General features: G+C 39.5%; 1 protein-coding gene across 1 annotated transcript in view; it reads left to right on the forward strand.

Annotated features, from left to right (window-relative positions):
* khdrbs2 (KH domain containing, RNA binding, signal transduction associated 2) overlaps positions 1-21,668 on the forward strand; it is a 49,425-nt gene that overhangs the window by 9,238 nt on the left and 18,519 nt on the right. The window contains exons 2-4 of the mRNA XM_028423740.1: positions 1,310-1,437; positions 11,394-11,510; positions 16,712-16,858. Coding sequence (XP_028279541.1) covers positions 1,310-1,437; positions 11,394-11,510; positions 16,712-16,858 — 392 coding nt within the window. The remainder of the gene's footprint in view (positions 1-1,309; positions 1,438-11,393; positions 11,511-16,711; positions 16,859-21,668) is intronic.

The following is a 21,668-nucleotide window of genomic DNA, read 5'->3' on the forward strand; positions in this document are numbered from 1 at the left end:
CTTATGAGTGTCACTACTATACAGTAAAAAAAAAATTTAGTGTTTGATTTCACTAGTGAAGCTCCTCATGTAAAAGGCTCTTTGATCTGACTCTGAGCATGTTTCACATTCATTTGCATGCTCACATTTAGAGGAAGTTTGAGATAGTTGTGCAGCTTTGGTGAGTCATCTCAGAGAAACTACAAACAAGGTAGAGGCAGCCTGATCCGATTTAAATGATCTTCCTCGGACAATCAGGCACAATCAAAGAGACTGTGTAGTGCTGGAACACACTGGTTCATTTCAAGGTGTTGTCATTTGGTCTGTGTGATTTCACAGACAATAGATATAATAACAAGCAGCCATGATCCACTGCAAATTACTGAAACCTAAATTGGCTACCAGAAAGGGTAATGAGTAAGTACTGGGGTTGACCCAGGTACCTGGAGCTATGGGAATACAGAAGGTTGAGACATTTAAGGCTGAATCTGTGACTTATGTGGGTGTATTCATAAATAATGTCCTTTCTTAGTGACATTCATGCTTCCTGAGAGAAGCATGAATGTTATTTGAAAAAAACTTTATTAAGCTCACAGTAACTGAACTGAACTGGACAGCTAATATCCACCTCTCATCTCTCATAAGGCTGGGGACACACTAGATGACTAAGGAGACAGTTTGCACAGGATTTGCCCATTTTACAAATTACAGGGAGGAATACTACGGTTTGATTGAAGCCTATGATCTGCAAATAGGATCTTAATATGAGAGTTCACAGATCTAATCTCAACTGCCCCAAATGGCTTTTTACCTGATATTATCGAGCCATTTATGTCTTTAATCCAACATCTGCGTAAGTCCTGGGCTGTGTGGGGATCAGGGACTACTGACGGCCCACAAGAGCTCAGTTTGTGGTGGAGTGAGGCAAGGAGGGCTGAGTGCGACTGTTTTCATCTGCTGTTGTTTTGATTGGTATTACTGGATCATAAGATTACAGAGCCTGATGTAAAAGGGACATATCAGGCATCACTGGGATGATCTTGTAGCATTTTCTTTGAAATCTTTGCTTTTGTGTTTAATTTACTATTTTGTTATTCGTTTAAGTTAATAAATTTAATTAATAGTGACTGTTTCCGACTGCTGTCTCTTCCTCAGGCCTGGGTAACATTATCGTTGCTTCCCCTCATCCCCTGGACTAACTGGGGAACGTAACAAGCATATTGACAGCTGAGACACAAAACAGTAAAATATTCCTTCTGCTATGCTAAAATGTATGATATGTAACAAACTGATCATCTTCTTGTCTGTTTCTTGTTTTGTTTATATGCAGAAATTGAGAAGTATGAAGGTGATGAACTGAGAAAAGATGGGGACATGAAAAAATATCTAGATATTATCAGCAATAAAAACATCAAGCTCTCTGAAAGAGTTCTCATTCCAGTCCAACAGTATCCAAAGGTAAGAGTCACACACACACTCAGACACACACACACACACACACACAGCGCCTCTTTTGGGTCCTATATTTTATTTTATTTCATTACTTGGAATAGCTGTGGAAATTTGCAGTGTTTTCCCATAACCAGAACTGTGAGAGGAATGGGTCAACAAAACACTGAGCTTGTTTGTGTGTGATATTGTTTCAGTAATTTTACTTGTCAGCTGGTGGCTGCAGCCTTTTAGTGTGGCCACTCTAGGTTGACTTCACCTACTGACAAATACTTTTTTTTCTCGCCCTGAAGAAAATCCCACTGAGCCTCAAACAGGCTAATAGAAAGTCACCGGCCAGTGTCTGTTTATTTTGATGTAGTCATCAAAAGAAAAAGTTTTCAGTAGTAGCCTAAAGCACCCAAGGGTACAGTGAAGAACAGTGACCATAAATCACTCTGCGACACAGTGCTGGCTTCTGAGTTATGCATTGTCAGTACTGACAAAGTCTGAAATGTAGCCTAATGAGGCTGCTCCGTCAGGCAGCTAAGCAACAACGCACAGCTGCTTGGGCAGGAAAAAAGGCTTTTCTGCCTCTGCTCAGCTGCTTTTGCATTCGCACATTCCTGCAACAGGAGCAGTTTCACACACATCTTGTAATTTGTGTCATTTGACATATATGTATGTATCCTTGGGCCATTCTGATATAAATGTCACATCATTTTTATATACAGTATATGTCTATTTAAAGGACAATGGTATTAGACTTGCATGGCCTTTTTTATAGTGTCCTAGAACATGTTAGGGTTTGTGGATGAGAGGACTCAGGTGCAGGCAGAGTACTGTTTCCAGACAGCTTTTTTCAAACAAGGTGGTCCATCCAGGCAAATGAACTTACTGAAACAAGCTAGGCTTAATATAGGCTTAATAATTATATTAAAACTATAATAAAACTCAACATGAACCCCAAAACACAGCATGAAACAAACTGAGGAGCACAAGCAGAGACACAAAGAACCCATGGGTATGAACAAGACACTCTGGCAAAGGGACAAATGAAGACACCTGATAAGCACTAGAGCGGGAGAGACAATCAGACACAGGTGTGACACATGAGGGCAGGGCAGGTAATCAACACAGAACCACAGGGGAACACATCCTCCAAAATAAAACAGGAACATACAAAACCCTGGATCATGACAGAACACACACATAATATTCTGCCCGTCCTCACCAGGAAAGCATGACATGAGGACTATGCTTTCGTCCTTGTAATCAGAACACATGTGGGTATTCCTCCGGCCACATGTGTTCATGTGTAACACTGGGTGAAAACACAACAGCTCGCGGTGTCAGGGGGACTCGAACCTTGGACTCCAAAGTTCGCATGTTTCAAACCTATCTTCTTACTCTGAATTTTGTGGCTGTATTGGTCTTATGTTCAGATGGTGTTGGGCAATACAATCATGTGTTTGTATAGCATTATGTTGGGCAGTATGTCCATATATTCCATTTGCATAAATGTAACCATGTATCTGGAGGACTTGGGACACACTAGTCCTTTAAGATACCAATCAAGGCACCACATACTAAACTTTGAACAGCCCTTAATTTGTATAGCTGGCTTTGTGTGAATTATAATTTAAAGTAGACCTTTGATATAACTTTGAAGTGTGGCTGGTTTACGTTTAATGAATATAATGATATGTGGGTATGTACTGAGGATACTTGGCATCAATTAGTAGAAAGTCTATTTTAAAATCCCATTAAAAACAGACAGTGTTGACCCTGGGTCTACTGTTTTACCATCCCTGCCTCATTTCCTTATTTAATTTGAAGTTAATTTTACCGCCAATCAGTAATGAAATCTAGTACATACATATCTTGCCCATCATAACATGTTTTTAAACTGATTTTGCATGTTTTATTAGAGAATTTCTGAATAGAGGATGCCAGGAGGCCTGATGAACACTGAGCTGTGCTTCAGGATCACAGGTCTTACTTTTGTCCAGTGAGCCCCACAGGACACTCCATAGAAATCAATTTAGTGTTTCTTCCTCAGGACAGTGTTGAGAAAGTAATTAAGTCTTGTTCAGGAACTCCTCACTCTATTAAATTGATTTTTAAAGCTGTAAAAATGCCAATTTGGGTAGTTCCTTTGGCAGAAGAAGACTTACAATGATTCAGACATTTTTGTGTCAGTGTTTCTCCCCATTTATTGTTACCTTTTAAATTTTTACAATACAAATGATACACCCACATACTGATTCTTCGAGTGCATCAATTTTTTGTGACTGTAAATTAAATGTAAAATGGAATTTTTGTTGATAGAGGATATTTTGTTTATCCTTTCTTGTGGTTAATTGCATTCACTGTGTGTCTCATGTGTGAGCTGGCACCTGATTAGATGTTTAATAAAAAACCAGTGGAGCTAGGAAAGAAGAACTAGTGAGGCGCATAACACAGATACAAAATGTTTTCATGATAATAAAAAAAAATATTCCAGGTACATCAGCTCAAAATTCTGCTTTAATGACCGTTATAGTGCCAGCTCTGCAAAGTAAGCAAAGCTGCAATCCAGGGGGACAGAGCAGTTGTCCACAACAACAGCTTCTGTGACCTAATTGCACAGTCAGCACCCCAACAAGACTGCAGTGTCACTATCTTAAAGATCTTGGTAACGCTGCACTTTCAGTTAATGATAATTAGCCATATGAAGCAACTCTTTGATCAAGTGCATGGAGCTCTGCAAAGAAAAAACAAAAATAAAAGTAAAGCAGAACAAAAAAAAAAGTCACAAAGGTTTGAACAGATTCATGGTTAAGACTCAGGAGTTCACAGGATCTGGGTCACTTTATCCTTTGACTCACCCGTGCTGATAAATCTGGACTCCAGCCTTTGCTGGGTACTGAGGGTTGTGTGAGGTTTTACAGCATGCATATTTTATCTGATTAAAAAAAATGGGCTTGTTACATCAGTTTTTCCACAAGAGCCAACAAGAGAATCATCTGGAAAAAGCCCACCTGTGGTAACTGTCATTTTTTTCTCATCGCAGAGTATTAGTTACAGCCTCTTTGTTTACATCTGCTTCACTGCTCCATGATTGCTCCCTCTGCCACAGTATATGTTATGCTATTATCTGCAGATTTTCTTATGTGTGCGTGTTTGGAAATAGAGAGAAGTCGGTCAGGGAAGTGTTTCTGCTGTGTGAGGCAACCAGGATTTTAGGAAAAAGTGAAAATTGTATATAAGAATGACTCAATTTGTTGGATAAAACTACAGTCAGACGAGAGACTGGTCTGGGCAGAAAACATGTTTCTATGCTTACACCAATATACAGTAAATACTTTTTTTCACTGATCAATATATTTGTCTCTTTATTCAGACGACATCTGTTCCCTGTTGAAAGGTACAAATTAATTGCTTTTATTTGACTCCTCCTCTGTGGAACGTTTATGTCCCATTTATTTTCTCCTGTCTAATACTCAATAACGTCCAGCCTGATTTTCTCTCACTGTTGGCAAAGAAAAACATAAAGACTCATAAATTTGTTCTCTCTCATTTTGAGCAGTCTAATGCTGCTCGTTCAGGCTTACAGCTGCCATCCTGCTGCAGAGTAATTAAATGTAAAGTAATTAAATTATTTCTTGGGAGAATTCTTCTGTGTGGTGTTCTGGCTTTGACAACGTCACACATGGAAGATTAATGTCAGGGAAACAACCAGTACTGATTAAATCACTGTATGGCACATTGACAGGCACACTAAAGGTCAACTTACTGCAGACATTCCAACACGTTGTTGGTGCCACAGTGCAGCAGGTGGTGTTGATAATCATTAATTAGCATTTTAGTTTTTTAGCTTTAGCTTGCAAATCATAATAATACCTGCAAAGCAAAAACACATTATGCATGACAGAAATATGTTAATATACTGTTTAGCAGCAATGTTACATATTTCGCCAACTTCCAACCAAGATGACAGGCTTCCTGTTAGGTTGAGGTCATGGTGTCGAGACTTTTCGGTATAAAAAAACATGTGTACTGATTTTCATGCAGCTACTCCAAACTAAGCCAAATGCGAGGGGGGTTTTGAAAATTTTCAAGTGGGGCGCTGTAGAGCCATTTTCAGCGACCACAAAATATCAAATTTTTTGCCATCCCCGATGAATCTACAAGATTTTGTGAGTTTCCGTGCATAGCAAAGGGGCCCAAATAAACATAATAATACTAAACATTACAATTACAATAGGACCTTTGCAGCACTCGGGGGTCGGGCCCTAATTGGCATGAACCTGTGCAGGAATGTGTGAGGTTAAGCTTTGCGTTTGCAGCTGCTTCACCATTTGGATGGATGATGCACATAGTTACAGACTGCTCCTACATGTATGCATCATTCATAGGGGACGTTGTGTGTGTTTTGTGCCACACTCGCTTTAAAATCCATATTACGTTTCCTGTTGTGTTACAAGCCTGTCATAATAAAGGAATCTGGCCTTGAAGCTTTCCTCCAGCGACCTTACCATCAATTTCTATTTATATTCCTTCAAAAAAACAAGTGATTGGAGTGAATGACTCCTCGAAAGTGGGTTGATCTGTGTTAATGGGAGCAGAGGATGCACACCTGTACCCTGTGTCTTTGTTTTGACATGTAAACACATACGGTTTTCACACAGGGTGCTCATGATAGTCTTGAAATTATTTTCTGGGATTACTGTTTACTCAGCAAAAATATGATGAAGATAATCAGCATTCTCGTTTTCATTATCATTTAAATTTATCCTCTGCTGTTTAATGGGACAGCTTGATTAGAATCTCATAACCTTGGGGCATGAAATGGATTTTCAATGGCTGATGCCATCGGCTAGTGTGAGTCCTGTCATGAGACTGTTGTGCAAATGTGAATAAATGAGAATGTCCTAAAAACTATTTTTTTTTTAAAATTGTAATAAATATGATTTATGTTTAAAAAGCTATTTTTAAACAGCTCTATAGGGTATTGGCTCTAACTATCCATTGTGCAGGTGCATGCGAAGCCCACAACATGTCAAATTGTATTTTGTCCTTGTGGAGGCCACAGTTTTTTTGTGCTTATCAGTCTCGGGTTATTGTGACCTTTAAATGTGTGGTAACTGCAGCTCTGCCCATACTGAAATCCCATTTTTGTCTGCCCAAAGATGTCAACATCCCAATGAAAGGCCTATCATGTGAAAAGGTGTTTTTCTTAGATAAGTACTGAATACAGTAGAGGGAGTACGGAGTATGAATTAAAATTAAGCACTTGTCTGATAGCATCTCAGTTCCACTTTGGGATCCCACTGAGTCCATGTTTGTCTGATGACTTTGTCTGCCACAATGCTGATCATGAGATATAATAAAGATAAAATTCCTCCCTGTGTTCAAATCCTTCCCACTTACAGAAGACTGTTTTCCAGCTCACTAGATACTAGATAATTCTGACAAGGTTTTCAGTATGCAGTGCATTCACATGTGACAAAATTAAGGACAACATTATTTTAAAGAGTGCTTTTGATGTTGACAGAAATGGAGAAGCTGCTCAGTGGGGCATTTCAACTGAGGGTGAGAGAGCTACGGGAAGAGAAATAAAGCAATATATGTTTGTGAAAGCTTTTTGCTTCCTCCTTATGGCTGATCTGATCAACACGAGCAGCTCAAATGTCACACTACAGCTAACACACAGCTGCTTCTCTGCAGTTCACATCAGCACATTCCTTTTGCCATCGCCTTTCAGTTCTGTTTTAGCAGAAAATAAGCTCTGATTAACCCACTTATACTCTTACCTATTTCAAAAGAGCAGGTGGAATTAGCATCATATAGCAGCTAAAGTGCCTGAGTGAGACCAACTAAAGCAAAACTGTGAATAAATACTGGACTCATTAGGACATGTTACCTAGAGTCTGCTTAATTAAGTAGGCAGCTAACATTTCGTCATGAATGAATCTATACGTGTCCTCAATTCGCAGCTCAGTTTCACTGTGATTGATTGATCTGCTTTAATGAACATGGGTCGTTCAATACGTTTACAACCAAGCTAAAGTCAGTGTTTGCTATGTGTCCATAGTGACCTGAGGTGAGCAGGTTGGGTGTTGCATGACTTTAAATCCACATTCCTGCACGACAGCCAATGCCACTGTGGACTCATGGACTCAGACTGTGCTGAGATCCTTTTTTAAATAGTCAAAGAACTGACTTTAACCTCTACATTGTAAAGCAGGATTTGTTCAAAAAAATGTTGAATAAGTAGAAGAGATTCAAAGGAGAAAACAGCTTGTGTTCCACATTTAAAAGCCACAGCTTGTTAGAAACATGCAAGAATGGAGCTCAGACTGTATGAAGCACTTGGGCTTTGTTCTATCAGAGAAGCTATGTAGCTGCTGCTCAGACAGCACAGTCTGTCTTCAATAGCTTATGTAGCTATCATTGGCTGCTTGCATACTTTGGCTCAAGCTGTTAGAATTTACAAGAATAAATCAGTTTGTTTTGTTTATCTTTAAATGTTTGTGGTGAAATTGTTTGTCAGTAATAAAGGTGACACTGAGACCTCCATGTGCACCTTAACATAGGGATTTCCATTGTAAATAGTCTGTATTGTCTTTCTTTTGCAGCATTTGCAACTAATATCTGATGCAGCTAATTAGTATTAACTTTACCAGACAGCCTCTCTTCTCTGACACTGATTTGTATGCTTCTCTGAAGCAATGTGAGCAGTAATTCCTCCCTCAGTGACACGCACCGCAAACAACCACTCAGCTGCTTTCTTTAATGTCTGTGTGGCTGATAGGACACGCTCCTCTGACACGCTTGCAGCCCAGTCATCCCTAGCTGTCGTTAAAAGCATAAACCTCTACCCGAGGCTTTAATCCTCCTGTCAGACAGAACCTGGACTTCCCCAATAGTGTGCAGCTCACTAACCTGGCAGTATAAGTGCCTCTGGACATCTGCAGATCTTGACTGGCCCCAGTGTGCTGCATAAAAAAGGGCCACACACACCCATCAGGCTGTTATTAGACATGCAGTGACATGGCATCGCGACAAGTTGCAAAATGTCACTATTTTCATGGAAACATGCTAGTTTGGCACATGTCAGCCTGAGGTTGCTTTGATTTTTTTTTAATCTTATTTTTTATTTTATTTATTTCTGAGTGCATCCTTTGATGTTTTTCTCATTTCTCATCTAATAACTTTTATTACTTTAAATTTAACAGCATGAAAAGCAGCGCCATGAAACTGTGATATATTTTCAAGTTATTATTTTGAGTGTATGCAAAATATTCCTTTGTGCTGCTCTGACACAGGCTTGTAGGAAAAAATTGTGACATGGTATGAAATTATGATAAAATGCTACAGCCTGCATCCTTCCTTCTGTTTGGACCAAGCCATGATCTCTTCCTGAACCAAAAGTGTCTGCGTTCCTTACAGCCTATCAGCAATTGAAAATGATGTTCACAGTTTGTCATGAAGGACTTAAAGACTTAAAGAATCCCATGTGGGACACACACACACACCAGTTTTCTGGGTGAAAATCTTATGGCATTCCGCCCAAAACAAGTCAAGTCAATGACATACTCTTTCATTCATGTCTCAGGATGTGTTGCCAAAAAGAAGAGAGGAATTAGGATGGAAATAAAACTGGTTTCCTGGGTAAGAGTCCTTTTTTTACTGTGAGGACATGTTGACAATAAAATAGGTCTCCACACATTTTACATTGCGCTCACAAAGCATTTTAGACAGGTTAAATAAAAGACAGTGACTTCACTTCAGGCGTCTTGTCGGGCTTCACACTGCTCCATCTGAAGCCTGTAAAGCTTTACAACCATCGCACACACATCATTTCGTGCAAAGGTCTGTAAGCAGACTGTAATGTGAACAATCGGCAAAGCTCTCCTTTAAGAAAATGCATGCAAACAGATAAAAACCATAAGAAGACTGAGAATCTCATTCATCAGTTTGACAGCACATTTGCAACATAATAAAGCATGCAGCAAAGACATAAATGCTTTTACTCAAGACAAAGCACGTGTGAGTGACACATCTTCAATGGAAACATGTATATAGATGGTAAATGCATATTGATTATTGTGTCTCTGTCATGCTATCTGCTTTGTCACACTGGTAAAGTATTCCTCAGTTACCTGTCTGTTTGCATGTGTTTTCCTTTTTTGCACCATGCTCTGAAGGCCACTGCAGAATTTTCATAAAGTGAATGTAATCTTATTGAAAAGTCCAACTAAGAAGCCGAGGTCCTTGTGAAAAGTGCTTGGCTCAGCTGCACTGTCAGGTTTGCAGATTCACATTAGTGCAACACAACTGAACCTATAGCGCCTGCTCTATGCCTCGTCGACTCACCGGGTGCACAACACAGACCTCCATGGCTATTTACAATCAATGTGGTGATAAATCCGCATGAGATTATATATTGTCAATTAATTAACTATTTGACCTCTGGAGGAGTTGTGTTTCCACAAATAAGTAGATGAGTGAACTGAATATTTGTTCTAAGATATCTGTGTTCATAATTGTTGCATTCACAAAGCCTTCCTCCTAATATCTGCATAGTTATCAGTGTTGAGACTGTAGGGGGTACATAGCATCATTTCAAACCTCATTTAACACTGAACCATCCCCTTTCTAAAGCCCAAATTGCTCGCCATGGAGCAGCAGAGTGACTCCAGACATTCATTAGCTTAATGAAAACAGGCCACTCTTCCTCCACCGCCTGGCGAGCGCGTTCCCGCTGTAGCCGCAACGACCATCTGCTCTTGAGCTCCCTGCCAGCTATAGGATATAGTCCTGTCAAAAGCAGCCCCTGTGAAGAAAGGCGTCCACAAAGGTGCCTTAATCATTCAGATCAGAGGACAGGCAAGGACAGTGGGGGATGCTTTTTTTTTTTTGTTTAATGTGTGTTTCATCTCTGCGTCCCTTGGCGACTCCCCTATCCCTATCCTGGTTGTAGCGTTCAGAGTGGTGATGTTAATGATGTTCATGAAATAAGCTGAGTGCGCAGTTATTGGAGTTGCAGCCGCCACACACAGCTGGCAGTAAAGTTATTACCCGCTCAGCCACAGTGGGAGAGGCTGCTTTGTGAAAAGGTTAATATCATTTTAGGGTTTGGCCAGAGTGTGTTGTGGTGGGTGGCTGACCACCTGTTCAGCTCTGGAGGTGGTCTCTTATGGGCTCATCTAATACCAATTTGAAAGTCAAAACATTTACTTTTCTTTTTCCAAAGTAGGAACAAATTTCTCATCATCTGCTCATATTTCCTACAGTTTCACCTCTTGGATTAATCATGAGTAATCTCAGCAGTGTTGTCTCTGCAGCAACCCACAGCTACTTTTCTCAATATGAACACTAGCTTGTGCACAGCGAGAGGGAAATGATAGTCAGAGCCCTGAAGCTTGAATCTGATAGTTTGTCATCTGGATAGTATTACTTAATTTCCCACTGGGAAGAAACTCATTATTTCTGACTTTATCTCAGCACTGACCTCTGGAACAGTCTCAGTTTGGTTTAAGTCCATGTTCCCTCTTATTCTTTTTTTTTTCTTTGTATGACATGAATGACCCTGAACGCCAATAAGATACATGACTAGTGAGGGCACAGTTCACACAAAGGATGGACACATATGTTATGCTGGAACGTGGATGAGAGCCTGCATTCACCCTTAATGTGCTACACACAGGGCACAATTATATTGATTTATTATGGGCTACATTACAGCTTTTTCTCAGATGATGAATGGCAAATGGAATGTGAGATTATATTGATAATAGATGACTAATGGCCAGCGAGCATCCTTTATGGTTAACCTTTTCTCCAAAAACATCAAATTCCTTTCACACAAGGAGAGGGAGAGGCGGCTTCAAAAAATGTTTTCCTTTAAATATAAATCAGTTTTTTTTGCAGAATTTGTAACACGTGTTTGCTGCATTGATAAGGTGTCTGATTGCTTTGTTTCTCCTGTGTCACAGTTTAATTTTGTAGGTAAGCTGCTGGGACCAAGGGGAAATTCTATGAAACGGTTACAAGAGGAGACAGGAGTGAAGATGTCCATCCTTGGCAAAGGCTCCATGAGGGATAAAAGCAAGGTAAGACATATTGATTTGTGTTGAAATAGTGTTGTCTGGCATAGTCAAAGACAGCATTCACAGAAACAAATAGCCTACACTGTGTATGAAACAGAGATGAATAAGAGCAGGAGTGGAATTAATGGCTCTGACTTGACAAACATATGTAGGTGAGAATGGGAGTGTATTTCTGTGTGCTGTTTAATAGCATATTCTGTAATAGTCAATTATAAATGCAAAGTAATGAATCTCTCTGACAAAGTCATTTATCCTGCTGACTTGTGGTCCCCTGGAGCCGAACTTATCTGAGCATGTACTCAGACAGCTTGCTGGATCTGCTGTTCAGGCTCATAGCAGGTTTCACTGTGCTGCTATTAGTTACATTGCTAGCATTACTGATTCAGGCATGTAGACGTGACTAAAGACTTGCAGACGTACTGCGTCTTCGCTGAAACTGGAGCTGTATTTCAATATGTAGAAATGATGAAGTTCTCATAGATCTGTTGCCACAAAGCAACGCTTTTAACTTAACTATATTGGTCAGACTTTTCACTGCAGGGCCTGTGCTCCCACTGCAGGGTTAAGATCTTAATTTTCCACTGTAGGAGCTTAGTGCAGCCTGTAAATCATTAGAAGTTTCTTGTAGGATCATATTCAGGGTTGTTTCTAAAGGAGAAATAACCCTGAATAAAATCCACCACTCGTTCATGCAGTAAAAAAAACCAACATGAGGGGAGTTAGAGATAGTGGGGCTACATGCACCGTGCAGGACTTTCACTCAGGTTTTGAGTCCTCCATCCTGATGAGTCCCAGCTCCCCATGAACATATAGAGTTGCACCCAGAGAAATCTCGACCTCATGCAACGTTTTCCTGCAGAATAGGCCAGAAAAAACACCTACAGTACTTACTGTGCTATAGGTTCTATTTACGTATGTTACACAAAGGTTTCTCTTCAGCAGGTACTAGCTTTCAAAAGTATAGAAGGTCTGGCAGTTTGTGATTCAACATTTATCATGGCAGCTCTACATGTTAGGGTAGTTATAGCATCCATGTGTGCACACTGATAGTAACATACAATCTTTTATACATTGTCTTCTTAAATTAGTATGTCTAGAAAACTCAAATGGACTTTCCAACTAAGCGTACTCATGTATAAACCCATATACACTTAATACAAGACACATATTTGTGTTTTCAGAAACATACAAAATCAATACTTACACCCAATAAATGATAAATCTTAGCTGTTTTAATTTTCTTTGATGTTTCCATTTCCACTGAGGTGCTGCAGTCAACAAAGCAAACTGCAGAATAGTTGCTAATGATCATCGAGCTCTGTGAGGGGAAAAAAGAAGCTCAGAAGTTTTCATCATCAGGAGCTTCAAACAGAACATACATGCTGACATAAAGGCAAACTCTTTAAACAAACCCAGCCAGCAGCAGCAGCAGCAGTGTTATTTCTGCTGTGTATCTGCCTTTGTGTGCTTCAGGTGATTTCTTCTTTTGTTCTTTAGAGTCAGAGTGATGATGATCCACTCCTATCAAACATCAGTGACACAAAATTACAAAGACATGGCACTCAGAAGTAAATTAATTAACAACAAACAAGTTGAAATTAAAACAAGAGCAGACAATAATTATCATCCATCTTGATTCAAAGGGACAACTCACTCCAAAAATCAGATCCTGTCTTTTTTTTTCTACATTGCTATTCATCTAACTACATATCTATCCTCTCCAGTATAATGGAGCTAAATGGTGCCACCAAAAATACAACTAAAAAGCAAAATTGTTGTGAAAAATTTCATTTTTTTTTATTGTCGTCACAGTGACTGAAGGCAGCATATCCCCCCTTGTTACAGGGTCGATTCCTGTGTACACACAATGGTGATTGGTAGACAATGTATTGATATGTTTATGCACACATCCATACTTGAAGCTCTAACTCTTTCTGTAAACTGCAAATTTACCACCAGTGCCTGTACAGTTTGTAGCATGTGTCTTTGGGATGAGTAAACAAACCCATCCATAACTGTATTGTTTTGTAATTAGAAAGTAATACATTATACATTGATTCCCATTCAGGCCTGTAGTGTGAGCCTGATGTTTAATAGCAAGTCACCGGGACGTTGCCTCACCATTAACTTTTTGTATGTGTCTTGGCTGGTGCAAGAGTTCATTTAAAATGTTGGCCTTGTGCCACTAAATCCAGTGAGTTTCCTCATGTGCTACATTAACTTGTCTTCCATGCGGTAAATTAGGTAGAGGAACTAATATGTTAATGACAGTCAAACTGTCAGCAAAAAAAACAAAAAACGTTTTATTTACCTGCCTACTGCGCTGAGGGTACTGCACCAAACAGGACATTTAATTATTCACCATATCCCCAGTTGTCACTTCACTTCGTTGTAAAGGAGATGTGTGTCTTTCTAAAGAAAGGTTACAGGATTATCTGGCTGACTGTAGCTGTGTGTTTTCTGTTTGTGATATTGATTTTGTGTACAGTCTGAGCGAGTCTGATGGATTCTATTATGAGGTCAACTCCCCAAAGGTCATGAATGAAAGGCTGGCTGCCATCCAGGGCAGATGGCCATGAGGCTGTGTCAAACAAAAAGCAGCCAATGTCTCATTACATGCAAAAGCACATTGTCAACATGCATCTCTGCGACCTGATCCACGTCCTCAGTGAGGAGCCATAAGTTGGATATTCTGCACCAGAACTGCTCACAGACTTATATTAAACCACCTGGTGAACATTACACCGTGTGCACAGATATTAGTTTGTGGATGTGGGGTTAAATCAGCCCTTTACCACTCTGCAGAACAACTTTGACTGATGTATAAGGCAAGTTTCTGTGTCAGGTTTTAGTTACAAAGTACTGAAACGACCCAAAGACACAATCATATGCACGCATGCACGTTTTGATGTGATCCATAATGACCTCGGCACTCTGACAGAGGATGTGAAGAATGCTGTAATCTTAGAAGCCATTTTTAATTAAAGCTGACTTCTCCCGGAGGGTAGAGAACGGCCCTGTGATGCAAGGACGAGAGTTTGAATCCTCAGATTGGCTGTTGGAAAGAAAGTGCACGAGTGGCACTCTCACTTCTCTTAACAGCCACAATCAAGGTGCCCTTGCAGCAAAGCACTCAACACTCAACCGATGGCGGTGTGTAGGATGAATGAATACAGGTTTAACTGGTATGACTGGAGAATCTCAACACTGCTCAGAATGCAGCGGCTGCATTTGTAGAGGTTCAAGTGGACAAAACGTCTCCTCTCCAGGTCTAACATCACATCTGATTATTTGTTAAGTGTAGAATTGATTTTACAATTCAGCTAGTTCCTTTTAAAACACAGTTGGCGCTGGCCCCAAGCTATATTACAGATCTTTAAGCACTTAAAACCTGTGTGAAGCCTCAGGCAGGGCACCGCAGGGCCTTGGGCTCAGACTTAAAGGTGATTGCACTTTACTTGTGTTCAGACTTTTGAGCGCTTTGCTGTGGGAGCTTAGAGTGAAAACTTTTGTTTACTTCGGTGCCTTCTATAGACCTGCTGTGATTCAGCGAGCTCAATCCAAACTGTGAATTCTCCTCCCCGCATTCATTATTTTTCTTTTATCTAGGCTCGAAATCAAGTGGGGCTGTTTGGTTTTAAGGCTCTGTGTTCTTAAAGCTTATTTAATCAATGCACTGGATACTTCAACAACACATCCTCATAAACAACAGAACAGGCTGAAATCTGGACGGTGTTCACCTGTTACAGAGCTGACAGGGTGTAAAGTGGCATTAACCAAACACCAGATGTTCACCCCAAAGGCAACAGATCATACTGAGTCATTGTATTTTCATGCAATTTACTTGTTTTTTTTTTTTTTGTTTTTTTATTCTCAGTCAATGGGTTAAGAACCAAATCCAACGAAAAGAGAGCTTTATTAACAAAAAAATATTAAAAAACTGCAGAACTAATGCCACATGAACATGTAGGCGAAAGCCACCAGGGAGGTGCAAGGATTAAATTCATTAGGTGAGGAAAAGAAGACACGTGCGGAAACAAGCAATCACTATGGAGGGAAAACAACAGGAACTAAAACTGGTAGCGACACATAAGAAACACACAGAAGCTAACTACAACCAGAGCTAAACAAACCTACCACAAGAGATGAAGAAGAAACTCAAAAATTACAAGCAACCAAACTAATCAAAACCATGTATCATGAAGACTAAAATAAAAGAGAAAGTGCAACAGAAGCTGAAGAAGACAGTTCAAATAGAATAGAAAACCTCTAGCACTGGCACAAAGAGAAAGTTCAGAAACAAAGCAGAGGACAGAACATCAAAAACCAAGAACACAATGGTTAGATGTGGAAACATGTACGAATTTAAACAGCCTGCAAGAAGCTTCTCTACCATTTACTCCTAGATATGTAGACACTGGCTGTTTTGGTCTTTGATTCTTTGCCCTTGTCTTTCCTGGACAGGGATGTTTTTGATAACATTGATTTTTTTTCCTTCCTGTTAGGGATGCTTCTCTTTCTAAATTTCTTTCTGAAGACCTGTCTGCCTGACCTTTCTTCATATGTTCTTTTTGTACAGATTCTGTCTGATGTTAATATTCAGCACATTGTTTACTCATCATTAAAATGACTGGGTCATGAGCTGTCTATCCATTTAAACAGTTAGTGAGATGCAGAGCACTTCCTCACAACATCAACAAATCATAAAATGCATTTTCTGTATCGGAAAGACATTCACTTACAGCATCTCACTGCCCAGAAAATATCTGAGCATCACTGCATCATACTGTGTTATTCTCTTGTTTAGTTGTCAGATGAAAATAATTACTCTACAAGTCCAGTTATTCCTTATATATATATATATGTATATATATGTATATATATATATATATATATATATATATTTTATATATGTACTATGTACTGATTGCTTTTTTTTGTCTTGAACATAAACCATCAAGGTTCCTGAAGGTTTTTCCCCTGCATGCCCAGGAGAGGATGAAACAGAGCATAACATGGAACTGGGTGTAATTTTAATCTCACTCACTCTTGAAATGATTTGACAGCAGTGCCTCGTCAATCTAGACCATATTAATTAGTAATCAATTATCGTATTGGTACGTCATCAGTCTTTGTGCATTCAGTGTGCATTTATGCTAAGGATTAGATTTGTATATCTTTCTCTTTCTGTCTCATTTTCACAGGAGGAAGAATTAAGGAAAAGCGGTGAAGCCAAATATGCCCATCTGAGTAATGATCTACATGTTTTAATTGAAGTCTTCGCTCCACCTGGAGAGGCCTATTCCCGCATGAGTCACGCCTTGGAGGAGATTAAAAAATTCCTAGTTCCAGTAAGTTCAGACTTATTTTTATTCCTGTGTTGTATGTGAACATCACTCATACTGCTGACTTGGTCATTTTTTCCGCCAGGCTTATTATTACAAAGCAAACTGTTTCTGAGTTTACAGTGTGCAGAGTTTGTTTGCATAAGAGGAAGATATAAACATGAAGGTTTTCTCTAGCGCCTCATGCCCTTAGTTACAAATGAAAAATAATGTATTCAGCAATTAAAGTGCAGTATGGAACAACTTGCAGGACTCCAGCAACTTATAGCCTGGAGAACCTAGCAATAATTAATGTGCATGTTGTGTACTCTTGCTGGGTTTAAGCTGTAAATATTAATCAAGCTTTGCAAATGTGACAAGCCTAATAGAGGAGTTGTGCTGCATGATTCTTCTTTATGGAGTTCATGTTGTTGTTTTTTTCCTGTACTGAGTCAATGTTCTTACAAGGATGTCTGCCCACCTGCCCAGGAGCAAGAAATATCTGCCAAAAAAACCCCACATAGAATACAAAATTGCAGCAATCCTGCTGCAAACTATAAACATCCACTAAAATCCACCATTAATTTTCAGGTAATATGACCACTCTGCCAATATTGCCGAAGATTAAATGGTTAAACATTTGCATTTAGGTAGCATTTGTGGCACTAATAGAAATGTCATTTTGCCCTGATGGCTCAACTTTAAGTGCTGGCATCCATTAAACTGTTTGGCTAGAGCCGATCCTAAAATGGTGCAGGTTGAAGTTTAGACCTAAATCTAACCGCTCAACAAAAAGAAAGAGTTAAAAGCAAAAGTTCAGGTCTTAGAAAATGCTTGAGAGTCATATAAAAATATAAAACAAGTGGAATAATACAAGATAAAGACTTGGACAATGTGCATATACAGCTGGAATAATGGTAAATATGTGACTAGAAATAGCATGTAGTGCATGTTGTGCAAAATGGTAATGTCTCACAGAGGGGAGCTGTTATGTCCTCAAGTGTTCTTCATGATAGCAGAGCTGAATTCATCTGTTTAAGAACCATAAAGCAACCACATGTTGGGTTTAACCAATCAGAGATGACTCCCCTAGAAGTGGGTGGTTTTCTCCCCTGAACACACTGTTACAGGGACATGTCCAGAAACACCAATGAAAAACTGGCCTGTTAATTCTTTCAGTGGAAAAACACCAACTGTCTGCTGCTCCAATAGCCTTGAGACTTGGCGTGAAAAAAAATAAAATAAATATTTGCCAGAAAAATATGAATTTGTGCTGCAGATGTGCTGCAAACAGAAACCTTTTTTGTAAACATACAGCAAAAATATATTCTAGAGTCAATAGTTTCCACAAAATTTACTTGTCCACATAAACCCTTCAGTTTGAAAACATGGTCCTAAGGCAGCAATTAATTAACTTCAGTGATATAAATACACAAAAAGCAAAAAGTGTTTTCTTAAGTGCTCTGATGCACCGCACACTGAGAGATCCACAGTAGACTGCGATACAAAGAAGGTTCAGCTGCCTTCTCTCAGGTCAGCAGAGACTATGCTGGATGTATGGTTTGTTTGTTTTGTTTATTTTTTCATACATAAAGTGCAGAAATATTTGATGTTTGTCCAAGAATATAAACATATTCCTGGCAAAGCTTCATCTCATGCAGCAGCTTGAGAACAGAGATGAGATATTCTAAATGATTCTTACAGAACTGCAGCCATATTTCCCAATTAACGTACACACACAGGGCTGGCTGTAATACGTCTCTTTTTTAAACATGTGCACGCTTTCAATAAACACAGACTGTTTAGGCTAGACAACAGTGTGAATCTTTAGTGACGATCTGCCAGCTGAAACGTTCATGCACATTAACAAGACGGGAAAAAACGATTTGCTTGATTTTATAAAGTGACAAAAAGACTGAAAATCATCACTGTGGAGAAGAATTCACTGCTGGAGCAGGTGGGTGTGAACACATACAAAAAACTTCCATTCCATGCTGATTTATTATTATAAATGCTGCTGCAAACTGAAAGCATGAACATCCGTGGGAAGAAAACATTATTTTAATGAACATTTTTCTACCTAATTGAACATTACCTTCATTAAATCTCCTCTTCGTGCTCACTTATTGCAAAACAGGAGAATATTTAGTGAAGAAAAGGTAAAAAGGTAGAAAATGTTTTATATTTTAGCTTCACTATATATGCCAATAAAAGCATTAAAAAAATAAAGACCATACCATCTGTTTTATAGCACATGCTCGCTGCTTCGGGGAGCTTATGGATTTGCAAATAAACTGCACATAATGTGACACAACAGGCATCTGTCAGTATCCATAGTGACAGATGTTTCCTGCCTCTGGTGAGGAGTGACAAGTGTGTCCTGCTGTTCAACTTTCTTTTTTTTTTATTGCTGCACCAGGCATCAAGAGATGTGTTGTAAAAGTCATGACTGTATTTGAAGCAACTAGCAGTTGAAGAAAAGCAGTGTCTGATAATGGGTCATGGGGTGGAGGGTGGAGGGACTCATACAAATGGTTGCTTTTATATGACGTGCATTAGATTAAAACTAAAGATGACAGTGACAGGGCTATAATATCTGGTCAATTTACCCAGTCAGTGGGAGGAAACTGCAGCACCTGGCTTCCAATAATAACAAAAAAACCCACATTGATTCTATGTCTCTGAGTGAAAGTCAGGATCAATTTGCAGAGACATGAATGTTTTCTCAGGATGGATCCTGAAGTGACTGCTACAACAGCCCGAACCAGCTGTCCCCCTAAGGTAAAATCTCAGTGTGTTCCAGCAGTCAGTCTACCCCCCAGAAACCAAACCAAAGTCAACACTATACAAGAGATAGAGTCGCAAAGATGTGCAGCTGTCCCCTCATTATGCCACATGTGCTCTTGGTACTGCTGGTTCCTGCCTAAAATCATAGTGTCCCACTTTTCCCTTTCTCTGATCTGTCTTTGCAGAAACTCTAATGTTCTCTAGTCTTCTATGAAAGTAGAATTATTATAATGTGCTGTCTTACCACTGTAATTGAGGCAATGCTTCCTTTCACTAAGCTGAACATCTACAAGAGTGGATCTTCCTTATAGACTTTTTTGTGTGAACAAGCTGTGTGGCTACTTCCAATTAGTCTATCACATGCATATTAAGTGGATTTCTTGAAAAGAAATTTAACACGGAGAAACACGTGCAATGTGTCTGACTGTGAATTTTATCACTTCCGTAAACTGAGAAGAAAAAAAAAAGGCTAACCGGAACCAAGAATCAGCTCGAAATTATCACCAAAGACTAAAACTAAACAAACAGGGAAATATGGACTGAAAATGAGAAAGAGTGGAGAAGGACAGGGGGTTCTGCTGTGCTCTGCTGGATGAGCTCTGTGGCCTTCATCTTGGGCCAAACTGCATCGGAAGCATTTTGGCAGATAGATGGTGACACAGATGTTTGGACAAGATATGCGGTAGTAATTTCTTTCTGCATACAGTCAGAGGAAGGTAAATGCCAAAATAGGCTGAAAAAGCTGGCCCCCTGACACACTTTTATGATAGCTCCCTACGAGAGAGAACTCCTCAATGAAATGATACAATTTATAAGATATATTAAGAGACTTTTCTTCACATCTTTGTGTTTTTTCTGGTTTCTTTGGTCAATAAGAGGACAGGCATTGTGTTTTGTGTGACAGTGACCTTTAATTTCTTTGATGTTGTTTATCCTTGGGTCCAACGTGTCTTTTAGATGTTGCATTCACACATATAGAGGTGGAAGCAGATATAGAAGCATAACTGGTCTTTACTATTACCTTTAGTTCACCTTACCATGCACAATGCAACGACCTTAAAAGAGTCCCACTATAAGGCCACATTTAATCGATAATACATCCCACCAGGCACGATACATGTGACACATGTGACACAAATATTCATGATAGGATGCAGGTCAGGGACAGATAGGAGTACAGGGAGTGTGGCGGTCCTTCACCCGGGAGTCTGTGGTTCAAGTGACCCCTGACACCACTAGCTGCTTTGTTGCAATGCACGTTTGTTTTTTTCAAGAACTGAAATATTAACCTCATGGAGATTTATATGTTGTCTTTGTTTTCTAACATTTGTTTTAATAGCATTTACTCAGTCAAATTATATTGCACAGTTCTTTCATATAACCTTAGTCTGATACCTCTGAGATGTCAGACAGACAATTCACTCTCAGTTCAATATTCCAAAGGAGTAATGAAATAAAATAAAACAAAACAAATAAATAAAATAAAGCTTCCAAAACAATCATGCATTTACATATAGACAGGAATAAACAGACAGTGCCTGTGACCTGAGCCTGAGGGATTGCCTGTAACAGAGACACAAGGCAGGCAGAGTGATTGGTGTCACCACACTTCATGTTTTGACCTCTTAAAGTCTAACTTCAGCTCTGTGAAGGGCATCGTGTGTGTGTACCAGGCCACGCATGGTCAGAATTAATCTCAGCGAGCAAACAGCACAGCGCGAGAAGCCTTTATCTGTGTATACTCATGTTAACACCTCTGTCAACAGTCAACTTTTACAAGCTCTGGCACGTTTATTGCGCTCCGGATGAGCTGCCAGCTGCACAATTAAGAGCTCTACCAGTCTCCCTAACCTACACTACAGTGCAGGCCTTATTACTACATAATAATAAGAGAAGCGCACGTGTGCAGAAAGACCACTTTTTCTCTGCCAGGTATTTTTGGTGTGTTGTCTTTAATCCGTGTATGACACTTATTCTAATACAGTATGTATCCACATTTGGTTCTAGCTGGAGACCTCACTGCATACCATTTCCTGTCACATCTTATACC

The sequence above is a fragment of the Parambassis ranga genome, chromosome 15 (assembly GCF_900634625.1).
Source record: "Parambassis ranga chromosome 15, fParRan2.1, whole genome shotgun sequence".
Lineage (NCBI taxonomy): Eukaryota > Metazoa > Chordata > Actinopteri > Ambassidae > Parambassis > Parambassis ranga.